The sequence below is a fragment of the Lutra lutra genome, chromosome 5 (genome assembly GCF_902655055.1).
Source record: "Lutra lutra chromosome 5, mLutLut1.2, whole genome shotgun sequence".
In the NCBI taxonomy this organism is placed as follows: Eukaryota; Metazoa; Chordata; class Mammalia; order Carnivora; family Mustelidae; genus Lutra; species Lutra lutra.
In genome coordinates, this window is record NC_062282.1 from 62,736,409 (window position 1) to 62,753,869 (window position 17,461).

General features: G+C 48.8%; 1 protein-coding gene and 1 pseudogene across 1 annotated transcript in view; one reads left to right on the plus strand and one right to left on the minus strand.

The window, feature by feature from the left end:
• Nucleotides 1-12,122, plus strand: part of NEURL1B (neuralized E3 ubiquitin protein ligase 1B) — a 37,095-nt gene extending 24,973 nt beyond the window's left edge. Inside the window, exons 3-5 of the mRNA XM_047730659.1 lie at nt 5,924-6,643; nt 8,727-8,852; nt 9,187-12,122. Coding sequence (XP_047586615.1) covers nt 5,924-6,643; nt 8,727-8,852; nt 9,187-9,431 — 1,091 coding nt within the window. The 3' untranslated portion in view covers nt 9,432-12,122. The remainder of the gene's footprint in view (nt 1-5,923; nt 6,644-8,726; nt 8,853-9,186) is intronic.
• Nucleotides 457-3,411, minus strand: LOC125100172 (cleavage and polyadenylation specificity factor subunit 5-like; annotated as a pseudogene).
• Nucleotides 12,123-17,461: the final 5,339 nt, after the last annotated feature.

The following is a 17,461-nucleotide window of genomic DNA, read 5'->3' on the forward strand; positions in this document are numbered from 1 at the left end:
GCACATAAAAGAGGTCTGGTTTCCATTAAAAAAAAAAAAAAAAAAATCCCCTTGCAGAACCTGGGTGGCTCATTTGGTCAAGCTTCCAACTTTTGGTCTCGGCTCAGGTCATGATCTCAGGATCAGGTGATTGAGCCCCACGTTGGGCTCTGTGCTCAGCGTGGAGTCTGCTTGAGATTCTCTCTCCCTCCATCCCTTTGGCTCGTGCTCTTTCTAAAATAAATCTTTTTTTTTTTTTTTTTAATGCCCTTGGCAATCTTCTCCACCAACTACTTTCTCATTTCTCTGCTCTTCTTCAGAGCAAAATTTTTTCAAAAATATCTTTGCTATCCTCTCCACCTCCCTCTTTGGCTCATCCCAATCCTCTTTATCTTATCCCAGTAATATGTATTTTTTTAATTGTGAAATGTAAAAGAAATGTAAAAGAAAATACAAAAAGAAGTCCACTTTCTTTAATGTACAAAGAAGTATGAGTAGAAACAATAATAAATTATATATCACATTTGTTTATACTACATGTATATACATATATACATACATATGTATATACATGGCCATATATAATATGGTTCTCCACATTAACTCTACTATTCTAACAGTAGGAAGTAGGTAGCAATTTAGGGAATGGGAAAGAAATAACCCTGAAAAGACTTTTTTACCATGTTCATTCTACACTGTGTATGGCTGTGTGTTCGTTTCACCACTGCACAGAATTTAGCTGTATATAAAATTGAACTTGTTCAGAAGTTGAAGGAGACAAGAAATGATGGTCCAGAGCCTGGTGTATTGTCATGCAATTCAAACAATGGTATAGCTACCAGCTTGTAATTTTTAGGGACTATAAACAAGGCTTCCTCTTAAAGTTGAACCAAAACAACTTTTTTCCTTAGGCTTTGTAGTATGTACAGGAAAAAATGGATACTGAAGAGGTTCAAAATTTGGTCTCTACCAGTTAATGCAATTAGCAGTGACCCAGTCTGGCTGGACTTGATCTTGATGACCAATATCTGTCAGCATTTTAGTCCTTCATTTTCATCTTCTCCTGGGTTAAGTTCACCAGCAGGTACTTTGGAGAAAGTTGTTCCCAGCTGTAGCAGTGACACATGGGGTAGCGGGTGCTCATGTACTTCCTCACAATGATTTTATCCAATTTCTGCCTCATGCACTGAAATCTGGCTGCTCCCAAGCTGTCCTCATGGTCTCACCAGACTTCAGCCTGCAAGCTCTCCCTTCAGCCCCATGCTGTCAGATCCAGAGCTCAGGCTTGTCCTCTTACCTGGCCTCTCACTTTTGGCACCGGTCATCTCTCCCTGCCTCTCCGACCTGCTCATGCCTCCTGGTTTCACAAGCTTCTGGTTTTCCTCCTGAATCCCTGGCTGTTCCTCCTTGGCTTATTTTCTGGTTCTTCCCTGCCTGTCTCCATATGCTGAGAACCCCAGGGTTCTATTGTCAGCTTTCTTCTCTATCAATATGCATGTAGAAAAGTGTACAAAACATATGTGAAGTTTAATAAGCCATCATAAAGCAAGACCATATCTTCATCTACCCTATCTCCAGATGATGATCCAAGCCTGTCACCAGGCTTTGAATCCCATCTTTAGGATGTTGGCTCCCAAGTCCATATTCTCAGCCCTGATGCCTCCCTTTACCTATTCACATCTCCTCCTGCCATCCAACAGGCATTCCACACTGAACACATTCAGGCAGCCATCCCCACTGTCACTGAAGGGCACCACCCACTTGCTTGACTGATCCAAAACCTCAAGAGTCATTCCTAATTCCTCTTTTCCTCTCCTTACATCCATTCTGCCAGCATGTCCTAAAACACCTTTGGAGACAATGAGTGACTGATGAACGGTCTTTTCTGTCTCTAATTCATTCCTGGCTTCCTTCATCTTCACACAAATATGGTTTCTCCTGAGACAAATTCAGCTCTGCTTCCATCTAGTCCCAGATATATTTGACCTGAGAGAGCTAGGGAAAGGAAAGAATCCAACTTTCTCCCAGATCCAGAGCCAGGCTCTGTATATGGGCCAGGGAGAGTTGGAGGTTGTGGAGCCAATCTTAGCCACCTCAGTCTCCCTGTGCCTGGCCTTGGACTGCTACTTATTTATTTAAAGATTTTGTTTATTTGACAGACAGAGATCACAAGTAGGCAGAGAGGCAGAGAGAGAGAGAGAGAGGAGGAAACAGGCTCCCTGCTGAGCAGAAAGCCCAATGCAGGGCTCGTTCCCAGGATCCTGGGATCATGACCTGAGCCAAAGGCAGAGGCTTCAACCCACTGAGCCACCCAGGCGCCCCTGGACTGCTATTTAGTAGATGTTTGGGGCAGGAACAGAACTGCCAGACTCATTCTCTCAGAGATCATATTAAACTCGTGGGGACTGCAACTCCGAGACTGACTTGGCCGAAGGCTGAGTCCACGTGCTGGCAGCTCTAAGAGTGGAACAAAGACAGGTGAACTTTGGAGGCAGTACCGCTAGTGGTCAGGGGATCTGGTTTTGGAGTCATACAGCCTAAGATGGAATCCCATTTCTGTCACCCCTGGCTGTGTGACCTTAAATAACTCACTCCACCTCTCAGAGCCTCGGTGTTCTCCTGCTGTGAAAAGTACCCACTTTGCAGAGCTACATGAGATAGTGGTGAGGATTGATGGGGATAATGCACCAAATTGCATCTGGTAGGCAGGGTTTCAAAAAAATGTATGTACTTTCATCAGGTCTAGAGAGTTTGGAGGCAAATCACAGGTTAGAAGTTAGGAAGTCTTGATAAGCTCCCTTGGGGGTCTCTTGGTATTGTGGGATTTCTGATTCTCCACAGAGAATCTTTTGAGAGGTGGATTCTGAAGTGTGCTGACTTGGGCTTGTCTCACTCAGGGACAATGTCTGATGGGGACAAAGTTCCTCGCACAGAGATAAGTGAGGAGGCCCAACCTTTACTGAGGGGCTGATGTGTGCCAGGTATTAGCCTAAATGCTGTCACATATGTTGTTAGACCAGTCTTAGAGACTAACCTTTCACCTCAGAAATGCTGTTTCTTCAGTTTATCCCTTCTGCCTGGAATGGTTATATCCCACTTCCCAGGCACCCCTCTACTCCCTTGGCCTTCAGGTCTTCACTCCATCTTCACTGTCACAGAGACCTGTTCTGGCCTCACTTTTGACCAAGTCCCCCTTTCACACACACTCAGAGAACTCCAGTTGTCACTCCCTGGTTGCATGATGTGGAGTAACTCTCCTTGCCTTTCAGAGTCTGAGTTCCCACACTGAAGCATGCTCATTCTACAGAGCCATGCAGGACAGCGGCTCTTAGTAACACTCATCACAGTTTGTCCTTACGTGGTTTTATGTCAGTGCTTCATTCAAGTCTGCCTCACCCACTGGAAGGGGAGCTCCATGAACACAGAAGCCATGCCTGCTTGTTTACCTCTCTTTACCCGGCACCCAGCACAGTGTTTGGCACATGGCAAGCGCTCTATACATTTTGTTCAAAAAGCACTGAGGGAATAGTGATAATAACTAACATGTTTTGAGCACTTACTTTGTCCCATCTTCTGGGCTACACTATTCATAACAACATCTAATGTCTTCTCTGTAACCACGTGAGGGAGGGGAACCAGGATTATCCCACTTGAAGCTGAGAGGCTCTGAGAGATTAAGTGACTTCCCTAAAGTCACGTAGCCAGGAAGGGCAGAACCCAGGACCTGAACCATCTCCACAGGCCATGCTCTTAATGAGAATGCCGCACTGAAGGATGGACTCCTGTGTGGAGCTGCTGGGGCAAGGAGGAGCAGCACTGGGGTGGGGGACAGCAGCAGACACTGACAAGGGCAGAGGCCCAGGGCAAGCCCGAGGATAATGCCTTGAGGCTTGCCTAGCAGGATGGGTGGGACAGAGAGGCCTGGGAAAGTGCATCAGGAGGCTCCACCAGAAGTGGATGCTACGTGAGAAACATCCACTTATCGAAAATGTCTTTAAAAGAAAAAAAACTAAAACACATGAGTCTTTTATATGTGCCTTTTTTTTCTGATTACAAAACCAATACATGTTCACTAGAGAAAAGTGAGAAAATCTAAAACCGTAAAGAAGTCAATTTACAACCAGAGATAACCATCCTCAGATTATGTATCTCCTCCCTGTATTTTTCCTATGCATCCTATACATACACCATTGGAATCAAATGATATATTCAGTTTTGTATCTTCTTTTGTTCACTTAATGTTATATCATTGGTGTTTTCCCACATTATTAACTACTGATTTAAAAAGATTTTTTAGGGGCGCCTGGGTGGCTCAGTAGGTTAAAGCCTCTGCTTTGGCTCAGGTCATGATCTCAGGGTCCTGGGATCGAGCCCCGCATCAGGCTCTCTGCTCAGCAGGGAGTCTGCATCCCCCCCCCCCCCACCTCCGCCTGCCTCTCTGCCTACTTGTAATCTCCATCTGTCAAATAAATAAAATCTTTTTAAAAAAGATTTTTTTTAAATATTGGGGTTTTCTGATAAGACTTATAATATATATATTTATTATAGAAATATTGAATAATACACCAGTAGGCCAAACAAACAGTTCTGTGAGCCAGGGTCAGAACAGGGATGGCCAGTTTATAAAATCTGCCCTGTAGATTTCTGCAGGTGGAGTAGGGAGTAACATACCAGACTCGCACTAGGGGCTAGGGCATGCTTTTTGAAAAAGCATATTCATTATTATGACAATTTTATATTTGGAAAACTAAAAAGAGGAATAGTTTTTTTCCATGATATAAATTACAGAATGACAAATCTTAGCTAGAAGGGTCTAGTTAGAGAAGTTTGAAAAACACTTTTTCTTGCTTTACTTATTATGGTTAATGAGGATATCTTTATCACTAAAAAAAACTTCATAATACTTCAATGACTGTTTCTTTCTTTCCCTGATTTGTTACTCAGAGTGGCAGTCTTCCTCAAACCTCATTCATCCATCCATCCATCCATCCATCCATCCAATAAAGAATGGAGGTCTTTGCCCATCACACTGCTAAGCCCTGAGAAGGTGATAGTGAAAAGATAGGCAAGGACTCACATTCTTGTTGGAGAGACAATCGGCAAGTAATCTACCAAAGTATGAAGACCTGTATTACCTAAATGAAACACTATTTTGTTTTTTTACTTAACTATATCATATATAGTATCAAGAACATGTTCCATACCACTAAAAATTATTCAAAAATATTTTCATCATGGTGACTTAAAATTCTTAGTTTTCTGTCTTATAAAATGAGGCTGTCTCGCAGAAAGCGAACATATTCAATGTTTGTGCAGCACCCAGGCACAGGGCTCTGTGCTGCGTTCTTTCAGTGTCAGCACAGTCCTAAAGAGCTGGGGGTTCTTGTGGCTTTGCCAGTACCTGTGTGACCTTGGTCGCATTCTTTAACCCCTCTGTGCCTCACCTTCCTTCTTGGCTAAATGGCTGGTAATAACAGAACACCCCTCACAGGTTGTGTGAGGACTCAGATAACACACCAAGGGAGCTTAACAATAGCACCTGTCACATAAGGCCACAAATAAAAAGCAAAAAGTCTTCCTTCACGGAGCTTATGTTTTAGCTGGGGAGGCCAACAATAAAGGGTCTTCAAATCTTCCAAAGTGTAAGAAAACCTCTGGAGTGGGGGAGGAAAGGAAGGGGGGAGGGGCAGGGAGAAGAAAGGAAGGAGGAAGGGAGGGAGGGATGAAGGAAGGAAAACAGAAAAGGCCTCACCTGCCCAACCCAAAGAGAAGTCAACAGGATTGTGCTTACTCAGAGTCTGTGCACCTGTGGTTCTTGAATCAGCACACACATAAACTAGAAAAAACTGAGGGGCTATGGGGCACGGGCGAGGGGCAGTGGGTGCACCGAGGGCTCCCCGCCAGCAGCCCGCACCCTCACCACCCCCCTTCTGCCCCGGAGCAGAGAGCGCCTTCGCCGACACGCTGACGCCCGCACGCCTCAGCCAGGCCCGTTTCAGCGCCTGCCTGCCGCCCAGCAGCCACGACGCCGCCAACTTCGACAACAACGAGCTGGAGAACAACCAGGTGGTGGCCAAGCTGGGCCACCTGGCACTGGGCCGCGCCCTGGGCCCGCTGCCCGCCGACGCCTCGGCCGCCGCCATCCCGTGCGGACCCCGCGAGCGCCCGCGGCCCGCATCGTCGCCGGCGCTGCTCGAGGCTGATCTGCGCTTCCATGCCACGCGCGGACCCGACGTGAGCCTGTCCGCCGACCGCAAAGTGGCCTGTGCGCCGCGGCCCGATGGCGGCCGCACGCTCGTCTTCTCCGAACGCCCGCTGCGACCCGGCGAGAGCCTCTTCGTGGAGGTGGGCCGCCCGGGGCTAGCGGCGCCCAGCGCGCTGGCCTTTGGCATCACGTCGTGCGACCCGGGCGGGCTCCGGCCCGCGGAGCTGCCGGCCGACCCCGACGCGCTGCTCGACCGCAAGGAGTACTGGGTGGTGGCGCGTGCCGGGCCTGTGCCAAGCGGCGGCGACGCACTCAGCTTCACGCTGCGGCCCGGCGGCGACGTGCTCCTGGGCGTCAACGGACGCCCGCGCGGCCGCCTGCTGTGCGTCGACACCACGCAGGCACTCTGGGCCTTCTTCGCCGTGCGCGGCGGCGCCGCTGGCCAGCTGCGCCTCCTCGGTGAGTTCCCCGACCGACCGCGCATGCGCGGGGCCGTCCGCAGGGTAGCTGAGCCACGGCGGAAGCCCAGGCCCGCTTTCCAGGCTTGAGCGCATGTTAGCACCCTCCTGCCTCCACCTAGAGTTTCTGATTCAGTCAGGGTGGCCCCGAAATGCAGTTCAAACAAGTGTCCCAGGGATGTCATGTTGCTGCTCCCAAGCCCACCCTTTGCCCACACCAACCTAAATTCCCACTGGGGTTAGGGCCTGGACGGCTTCATGCAGTCGGTAGATGGTCAGTGCAATTTTTATTTCTGTTGTTATGACTTACTATATCACATATTTATTTTTTACATACATGAGGCATATTAAGTTGTAGAAGAAAAAGCAAATACAACTACACTTGAGAGGACATCAAAATAACAGTGTCTACAGAAAATGGGATGGAGGCTTGAACCATCTTATTTTGACACGATTTTGCCTTCATTCCTGCCACCAATAGACATGGAGCATCCCCCAGCTGTGGACCAGGCGCTAGGCTCCAGGGTGGGGCATGGCAGAGGACAAGACACAGGCTAAGCACAGGGGGACCCTACAGACACCCCTGAATGGAACGCTGTGGGCCACTGCAGAGGGCCTTCTCTCCCATTTGGTAGAAAGGAGGTGGTGGTCAGGGAAGGCTCCCAGAGAGCCCCGTTCCATTTTCATGATTCAAGAAGTCAGTCCAAATGGTAACAGAAATGATGACCACTTCATGTTTTCTCATTGAATTTTATACTCTATGCCTCTGTGAGACCAGTATCACTATCCCATCCACAGGAAAGAAAACTGAAGCACAGAGAGATTAACTCACTGTCCCAGTCAGATAGCTGGTCAGCCATGAAGATGTTGGGCAAATCACAGACCCTCTCTGAGCCTTGGATTCCTTCTGTGTAGAGAGGGAGTAATCACCTGCATCGTGGCATCGTCAGGAAGGTGAAATGATGAGGTTAATATAATGCTTCCAGCAGGTGCCTGCCATGTACAGCATGTTTAATACGCAGTAACATCAATGACTGCTGTTTGTAGGCAGAAGAACAAGAAGGAAGGTCATCGTTTGTTGTTGTTGTTGTTTAAGGGATGACCAGATATAGTCATCATTTACCCTGAGATGAGTTGCCTAAGTTTCCATTGTGGCTTTGGCAAGAACTAAGCCTAGAATCAGTCTTCCTTACGTTCCTCCCCAGCACCTCCAGAGGAACCAGGGTGAGTCCTTGAGTGGTCAGGAAGAGAAGATAGAATGGAAGCAACTTCTTTTGGAGGCCAGGGACCTGCTGTCCTGATTTCTACCTGACAGCAACCCCAGCACTCCATTATTTGTCCATCCATCCTCAAGTAGGGTAAGGGAAGGAACATCTCTCTCACCTAATAAATAAGCCATTATTATCCGAAATGGCAGTGAACACAAGGAAGAAAACTCATTCCTGTTGAATACTACTAGTCAGGAATCTTGTAGTTGAAAGTGACAAAACCCCACTCAAAGTGCCCTAAACTGAAAGGGAAAGGTATGGGTACACATACCTCAAAAGTCTGGGACTATATTGGATGGATTCAGGAGCAGCTGGATTGAGGTTTTGAAAGCATGCCAGCAGGATCCCATCCCAAAGCTCACTTTCCCCTCTGTAGAGCCTCTCAAGCAGGCTCTACGGTGCCAGACCTACCTCCGAATGAATGGGCCCCTTCTTTCCCAGCAGTTGTAGTTGTTCTCATGAAGACCTCTTTGACCTCCACTAGGTTATGTAGCCTTATCTAAACCATCAGTGAGACCAAGGGGTGGAAGTTCTTCTTGTCCTGGCCTGGATCATGTGAGTGAGGGTGAAGTCAATGCCCCAAACAAAATCCTGGTACTGTTTCTGAAATAAACAGGAATGGAGGCTGAGCAGGCAAAAAATAGGTGTCCACCCCACATAGACGGTTCCATCAGTCCTTAGCAGAAACCTGGGAGGTAACTTTTACCACCCCCCCCCCCCATTAGACAGATAGGGAAGCTAAGGTACAAAAGAACCAGGGACTAGCAGAACAGGACCCACCTCCCACCTCCCCTGATGAAGTCTCTTTGGTCTCAGGCACCCTGCAGTCCAGCCCTGCGACCACATCCCCATCAGGGTCCCTCAGCGGCTCCCAGGATGATAGCGACTCTGATATGGCCTTCAGTGTCAACCAGTCCTCCTCAGCATCTGAGTCATCCTTGGGTAAGGAGGTATAAACCCTTCAGCTGTGCCAGAACCTTCCTGAGACTGAGCAAGGATGGCCACCTTTGCCCCCTGCATCCTCTCCTTCCCCGGCTGTACATTCATCTGGAGGGAGGAGATATCTACATATCGTATCCCAAAGGGAGATAATGGTGTTTGATGCTTGGGGGAAGGAGGGTAGGGAAGGGGCAAAGCCCAGAAGAAAAACCCAAGTGTCTCTCAAAATTATTTCCCCACAAGTTCGGCCACAGAAGCTCTGGCTTCTGGGGTTGCCCCAGTGGAGCCCCCCTGAAAACCACATTATTATGGTCTGTCTTGTTCTCCCTTTTTGCAGTGACCGCACCCAGCTCCCCACTGAGCCCCCCAGTGTCCCCCGTGTTCTCCCCACCAGAGCCGGCAGGCAGCAAGAACGGCGAGTGCACGGTGTGTTTTGACGGCGAAGTGGACACAGTCATCTACACGTGTGGACATATGTGTCTGTGCCACAGCTGTGGCCTGCGGCTCAAGAGGCAGGCTCGCGCCTGCTGCCCCATCTGCCGGCGGCCCATCAAGGATGTCATTAAGATCTATAGGCCATAGCCTGGCCTGCCAACGGGCCTTGGCCAGAGCAAGGTCACCTTTCTGAAGGCCCCCTGGGCCAGGCAACCGCTGTGGCCACCAGGGGGTCCGAGTGCAGTGGCCATCCAGTCTGCCACTCTCCAGTGGTGGGCAAGGCATGACAGTCATGGAGATGAGGCCCTGGGGGTCTGAGCCCAGGCAAGGGCTGCTTCTGGCTCAAAAGTGCTTTGCCCCCAAAATGCCGTCCCAGCAGCGAGCTCAGGAACTGCCTGGCAGACCACCCTGTCCCTTGGTGACCTCTCAGCTGGGAAACAGCATTCTCTGTGCAATGCTCTTTGCTGGAGTTGGGTTGAGTGTGTGTGAGAGGGGGTGAGGGGAGGGAGCTGCCAGAAAAGAGAGGGAATGTGTGTGAGAGAATGAGTGAGCGAGAACGCATAGATATTTATCCAGGGATCCTGGCTCTAGGAGGTTATTTAACACTAAGAAATGTGCAATCCAGAGCCCAGACGGTAGCGTGACTCGAGATTATTCACTTTCTGGGGCTGGAACGTCAGCTGGTTTTGAATGTATGAAGCCTGCACCTAAAGAGGACTCCCTTGGATGGTATAGAAAAGGGACACTCAGATTTTCTAAGGGGAGGAAAAAAATAGCTCATTGTTTACAGCTCCCAAGCAGCAACGCCTTGGGGGGAAGGTGGGTGGAGAACAGAAAAGAACAATTTGCTTTTTTAGTTTCTTCCTCAGTCCTGGAGAGGAGATTGGATGGGTGCTGCCCACTGAGAGCTCTGGGTGCTGTCATCCCCAGAAGCCTTTCACCCCTTCACCCCAGATAGCCTAATAATAAGCATAGTGCACCTTGACTCGGTCCCTCTAGATGTTTTTTGTCTGTCCCACCCCTTGCTGTCCCCAAGAAGACAGGCAGCAGGTTCTCTTTTCCTGGGGGAGGAAAGAACCCAGGAGGCAGCTGACTCCCCTGCAGTTGGAAAGACCACCCATCCCGCAGACGGCTCTCCACATTTCGTTTTGTCACCCCGGGCCTGGCATTCACCAGCAGCAGTGGGCACCAGCAGGGCAAGCTGCTGGGGAAGTGGGAGGAGGAAAAGACTTTGCAACTGGTTCTGATTCTCAGCTTCTCTTTCGCTGCTGATTACTAAGATCCTAAATGATCATTAAAATGTTAATAGCTGAGATATTAAAATGCTGACCGTAGGACTCCCCCCGCCCCCCTTCAGGGAGAGTCCAGGACCATTTGCAGGCATTTCCTGGGACCTGGCCCTGTCCCTGACTTCTTCAGCCCTGCTGAGGCCCACGTCTGCAGACTCCCAGACCACCCCGGGGCTGATAGGCTGGCCCAGGCCAGCTCCTTCCTTTTGCCTCCAGTTCTGTCTGGGCCTAACCTCTGCCCTACTTTGTGCTATACCTTTAAGGAAGCCCCTGGGCCTCTCTGATTCTCAGTTCCCAATCTGTCTAAGATGAGGCCCAGTACCTGCCCACTCCAGAACCCACGAGAGGACCAGCATAACATCTAAAAAGCCCGACACCCTGCAACGAATGGGTAACATTTTTACTACAATTCCTAAACTGCTCCTCTGCCACACAGATGATGGCAGGGAATGGAGGACATTCAGAGAGTTTCTGCATTCATAGAGCACATGTTTGCCAGGTGTCTGGGGGCCCAGAGCCCAGCCCAGTTGGGCCCTCATCAAATCAAAGCCCGTAAGACCAGTTGGTCTTTGCGATGCTCTTGGACCACCTGCTTCTTCTCTGTCTGAAGTGGTCATAGTGTTCTGACCTGATCTCAATTCCAGAACCCCCACCCTTGCCCCTGCAAGGAACCCCGGTTGGCTATTTTTCCCTAGTGAATCTGGGAAACATGCCCACCTTCAAAAATTTTGTGATGTAAGTTTTTGGGGAAGGACTGGAGCCCCAGGACAAGAGCTGGAGAAGCTCGGTAGCACCCAGGGCCCAGCTGCATTTGGCCAGCAGGAGCCTTCCACGTCTCCCATGCGGGGTGTCAGCACAGCGCATGGGAGAGGACGCGTGACCTCCTCCCCACTAGAGCTGGTTCTCCAGGCAGCAGTGCCGCTGACAGGATTGAGCCAGTCCCAAGCTCTGGTGGTCTCAGAAGCCCGCGGGAGGCAGCTGGTCTTCCCTATTCCTTGCCCTTCCTAACTGCCCCCACCCCTGGGTTCTAGCCAGGGTCATGTACAGCCATCACTGGGAAACCAGTGACTGAGGGCCTGGACCCGACGTGGCCCCAGGCCGTGCCCCTGGTGACCCGTTACCCAGATCAAAAGGAGCTGGTGGCCTGTTTAACTTGTTCCGCAGCTGCTATAAATAACCTCCTTGTTTCCAAAAGGAATTAAGGGGGTGTTTATCTTCTAAAAACCAGACATTTCCTGATGCTCTAAACTGATTTATTCAGTGCTATAGAGGGGCGGCCCACATGGCCCTCACATGGCGGGAAAAAGAGGAAAGGGAAGCCCTCTTTCTCACTTCACGCCATTATGTGCCTCGGCGCTGGGCTGGAGAGGCATCCCCGCACAGGGGTCCTGCGAGGCAGGCCTTCTTACCCCACTGAGTCAGATCTAAAACATCACTGATGATAAAATATACCGCCTTATGTCCCCCTAAGGGGAAAATATGCAGATTTAACTAAGATGCCTCAGCTACAGGATTCATTCTAATCAGAGACTTGAAATGTGAGGTGGGGGGGGGGAACCCTGCTATTTAGAATCGATAAAATATGGTATTATTCCCATTTGACAGGTCAGAGAACTGAGGTCCTGTGAATGAAGTAATAGGATCACACGCAATAGGTGGCAGGGCTGGGATTCAAACCCAGCAGTGTCTGGTGCTCAGTCCCACTCCCTGGCTGCCTGGCCCCAAGCCCCGGAAAGCTTGAGACTACCTTGCATTTTCTTTCTAGAACCTTCTCCGGGCAGCCCCTGGAGGGACCCTGGGCACCTGCACCTGTATGGAGGGTTCCTGCCCCAGACTGTGGTCCCTCTGCCACCCATATCCTAGAAGGACAAGTGTCCTTCCTTTCAGGCTCACCTTCCCGTTGCCTGCCTTCTGGCAGAGTTGAGCCATGTGAGATCCTGAGTCCAACCCGAAGGCTTCCTTTGTGACACAGAGAAGCACACACGGGGCCACTTTGTGGAGGAGCCAAGGCGTTGTCCCACCACCTTTCTGGGCCTCAGGAAGGGATTCCAGGGCTGAGAAGGGGGAGACCAGAAGATACACCTTTGTTGTGGTCTTGTGCCTGTTTATTTTGAACCACCAGAGAAACTGGGCTGTTTCCAAGTCAAAACAAGCTTCTTTCCCTAGTCCAATCCCAGAACTCGGAGTCTCCTGGGGTTTACCCAGGGCAGCTGCTCCCCTAAGTGCTGCAACACTTTGCTCAGCACCCACTCATCACATGGCCTATGTTCTGGACACGGCACTGGAAACGGACTAAAGACAGAGCCCACAGGGAGCTGACAGTCTGGAGCTGGGCAGATTTATAACCTTTCATGTGCCCCATCAGGCACTGGGGCCTGTGCTAGCACATAGTAGGTACTCTTTAAAGGTTTACGGAAGAAATCCAGAAATCAAATTACATGGGCTCAGGGCTGTGGTAAAACACTACATACACATGCACACAGTCATTCAACAAACATCTGTGTGCCTGCTAGGTGTTGGGTGCTGGAGATGTGGAGCTGAGAGGACAGCGCCCTAGCTCTGCCTTCAGAAGTAGAGACATTAGAGGACAATGAGATGCTAGGGACAGAATCCTGTGGTCTTTCTCGGCCATTCTGTTGCCTTTGGGGATCTATCCTGGTGAGCGCCCCAGAGCCTTCCTGAAAGCTTCATGTTTCGAGAAGCCTCTTCAGCATTAGAAATGCCAGGCACTTTGTAGTCAGCGAGCTGCTACCAAAATGGCCTTGGGCAGAACCCTCAAAGGCTCCACCTTTTGATGATTACCCTCAAGTCCCCCCAGGGAGACCCCTGGGGTGATAGCTACCTGCTACTTTCAGGCTTGGGAGTGGCTGCTGGAAACAATCCCCTGGTCCCCCAGAGAACCTCGTCAGTTCCAGTAGAGACGGGCTTGTGCAAAGTCTTGAAGAATGAGAGGCAGTAACCTCCCCCTGGCCAATCCCATCTCTGCCCCAGTTCCGACAGAGGGATGTCTGCTCAGGAACACGTGGCCTCCTGGCATTTCTTGGTATTTAATTGTCTTTCCTAAGCCCCTAATGAAACAACTTGTACAACAATCTGTCTGTGCCTTATGAAAGTGTCTGTGCACTTTTTATCCTTTTTAAAAGCAACTTTAAAAAGTGGGCAGGGGACTAGCATACCTAGTAGTATTCTAGAAATATGTGCTAATCACAGAAGCCCTTCTGCATTATGTTTTTTGATGTAGGAGTGATGAAGTGTACGTCTCTCACCCCATCTCCCCACTACCTGTGTACAGACCTTTTTAAAAATGTCTCTTATTCTTATTTTTCTGATTCAATACTGTGACTTCTCCAATACAATCTAATCTTTGGGGATCTGTAATAAAGATTTTAAAACTTGGGTGGACTGGGTTGGGAAGGGTTTGCACTGGTCCTGTGTGTTGTGCTTTTGTGTGTTGTGTGTTTTGGTTTTTGTCTATTTTTATCTGTTTTATATTAACATAATTTTTTCTGTTTAAAAAACAAATACAACTTTGGCTTGTTAAAAAAGAAAGCTTCTTCAGAACTCAATTTTAAAAATCACAGTAGCACATACTGTTGGAGAGTGAAGGTGAGGGGTACAAAGCATTGTTGACCTTGAGGAAACATTTTGCAAATTATGTCCATAGAGTCCTGATAATGTTTGATCCTTTTGCGAAGTAACTATTGTGAAAATATCACAAGGAAATCATTCTAATCAAGGATAAGCTCTATATGCAAAGATGTTCACTGCGGCATTATTTATAATGGTAAAAAAAAATTGTATAAGCCACCCTAAACCAGCCAACCAACAAACCAGGGTGAACTTGCCAGAGCTCTTGGTTTCAAGTGACAGAAACCGAACTCAGACTGGTTTAAGGAGATTTAAAAACTCAGTTACCTTTAAAGTCCAGTGTCATGAACCCAAGAAGCCACTTCAGGTATAGCTGGATCCAGAGTCTGAAATGCTGCAATAGGACTTCGTCTCCCCTGCTTCTCACACTGTCCTCCTTTGCTGTGGCCCAATCCCAGGAGGGTTCTCAAGACAACTGGGCACAGCATGGGGTAGGAGCAGCCTACAGCCTTCCTGTGTGGGCCCACTTGGATCACATGCCCCGCTCTGAGCCAATCACAGAGGCCAGGGAGATCCAGGCCTCTTACTGACCAGACCTACCATAGGCGCTCAACTCCCCCCAGTAGCTGCTCTCCTAGAACTGAGAGTGGGGAATCGCAGTCTCCAGTGAGGAACTAGCGCTGAGCAAGTTGGAACAACAGGCATCACTCTCTCTAAGAAAGGTTGAACGAACCATGATACAGATGTGTACCTAGTTAGTGGTATGACCCGTGAAGCCAGACGGCCTGATCCTCACCACGACACTGGGTGAGACACTTACCTCTTTGTGCCTCAGTTTGCTCATCTGCAAAGCAGGAATCCTAAAGTTCCCTGATTTTAGGATGGGTGTGAGCATTATTGAGATCGTGCTGGTGATGTGCTAGGCACCGCGTCTGGCGCTCAGCAAAGAGTTTACAACACGGGAACATGTTTATGTCAAAACACGGTGGGAAAATCAAGATATAAAATTACACATACACTTTGATCTCGTGGTTGTAAAAACAAGCAAGCAAGCAAATGAACAAACAACAGCCCCCAAACCAGACTGTGTTGGAATGACCAACAGGAAAGAAGGAAAAATCTCCAGGGGGCTGTGTTGGGATAATGGTATTATTGGACATTCCTCCCCTGTGTTTTCTAAATTTTCTGTAATGACAAATTATTACTTCTAATTTAAACATGCTACTTGGAAAAAGTATTTCCCATCCCTGCAAAAACTGATGAAAACAGCTAGCCCTTGCTGGAATTCATCAGGAATTCCCAGGCTGACTGTCTAAGTTTGAGATCCAAATTTAGTCACAGTGGAGATAAAGGCCTGCAAGCTTCCAGTGGAGACCGGGCCAGGCTGACCATTTTGGTTGGGCTTTCTCCCAGCCAGGCTTTAAGGCCCAGATTTCTGGGGGTGGAGCCTTGCATTGTATGGGAAGTAGCCGGGGAAGGGAGAAGGTGGAGCTGCTCACACCTACTTTTCCTGGCTTGCTGCAATAGCCTGGTTTGGTGACACTTAGTTTGGGGAACAATGGGGCAAGAAAAATGAAGTTGCATTTATGAAGCCGAAGAAATCATGATTTTCCTCTTCTCTCAATGAATCTTCACAACAGTGTTGGTCTCCTCATTTTACAGGTGAGGGAAGCAAGGTCCCTTCAAGGCAGAAGAAGGAAGCCACCCTAGATGTGGCTGTTCCAGAGCTAAGACAAAATGTGCCTCTGAAAGATAGCATTCATTTCTAGCAGGCCAGGGGACATTTTCACAGATATCATCTGAAAATTAAGACTTTTTTTTTTTTAAATAAAGAGGGGTAAAGACCATACTAATCTAGACTCTTTGGATTTTAAGAGACTGAGAGCCAACTCAAGAAAAACAACTTAAGAAACAACTCACACAACTAAACTGGTCAACCTGCTTCAGTAATGGCTAGATCCAGGTGCTCACACATCATCAGGTATCTGCCTCTGTCTCAGTTCTGCTTTCCTCTGGGTTGACATCACTCTCAGGCAGGCTCTCCCTCTGTGGTAACCAAGATGGTCTCCAGTGGCTCCTCACTCATATCATACCAGCTTAGTGACCCTTTAGAAACCTTTCAGGAAAAGTCTCAGGGCATCTGTCTTTTGACCCCTTGGATCAAAAGTCCAATCCCTAAATCACTTTCTGTCACACACCCACACTTGATACAAAACCAAGGATGACATGGCCCTTGCCCTCAAGGACCAACCAATCTAGAGGGGAAGGCAGACTCATAAAGAGACATGTCCAAACTGGTGTGGACCTGCGGCTGCTAGGACAGATCAAATTCAAGGCATAAAGACCATAGATCATTTACTGATATATAATTTAAACATCCTTCATTCTCCTGGCTGTTCAGGCTTTCACTGATGCCTGGGTCATGCTTCCTCGTACACCATATTTCTCTTCTAAGGCTTTAATGTACAAAGCCTGTGCCCCAAACCTCACCATCCCGCCGCCGGAAGCACAGCTAGCCTCAGCGGAGTTCTGTATGGAGAATTCTTTTTCCCTTATTTCCTGGGTTCCTGCAGGACAAACAATCCTCTGCGAAGATAAGAACAAATCATCTACTGGACACTTACTATGTGCTAAGGACCTCCATGACATGTCTGACTCCTCACTCTAGCTCTTTGAAGTAGGTCCCATCATTACTTCTGTTTTATACAAACGAAAACCAAGACTCAGATTAAGTAACTTTATGCCATTCCATATGGCCTCTCAAAGACAAAAGTAGTTCCCAGGATCTAGACCCAGGGCAAATGGTCCCAGAACATATGTCCTTATGATTTCACTGACCCCACCAACAATCTGTCAGACAGATATCATACTCCCATTTTGCAGACAAGGTAAGAGAGGCTCAGAAAGGGCAATGACCTGCCCTAAATCACACACCTGTGAGCTGTGGAGGGGGGATTTGAACCAGATCTGACTCTTCCCACAGCATCGCAGCTTGTCTGTGGGTAAATTATCAGAAGGGGTATGGAGGAGAAGAGCAAGAGGAGGGGGAGGAAAAAAGAGAAGAAAAGTGGGGGAGGAGAGGAGGGACCCAGGTTGTGCACCCAGAAAGGCAAAGGGAGAAAGCTGCCTAGCTGGGTCCCTGACTTACACAATGGCCATCAGTGTGGTTCCAGGGCCAGAGAATCTTCCCTTCTCCCTTCAGGCTCAATTCTGCTGGCTCTCAGGAAGCTGGTTCTGGCTCCCACACAGGGATGTGGAAAACACGAATATTCCAGGCATCCACAGTGGGAACAGAGCCCC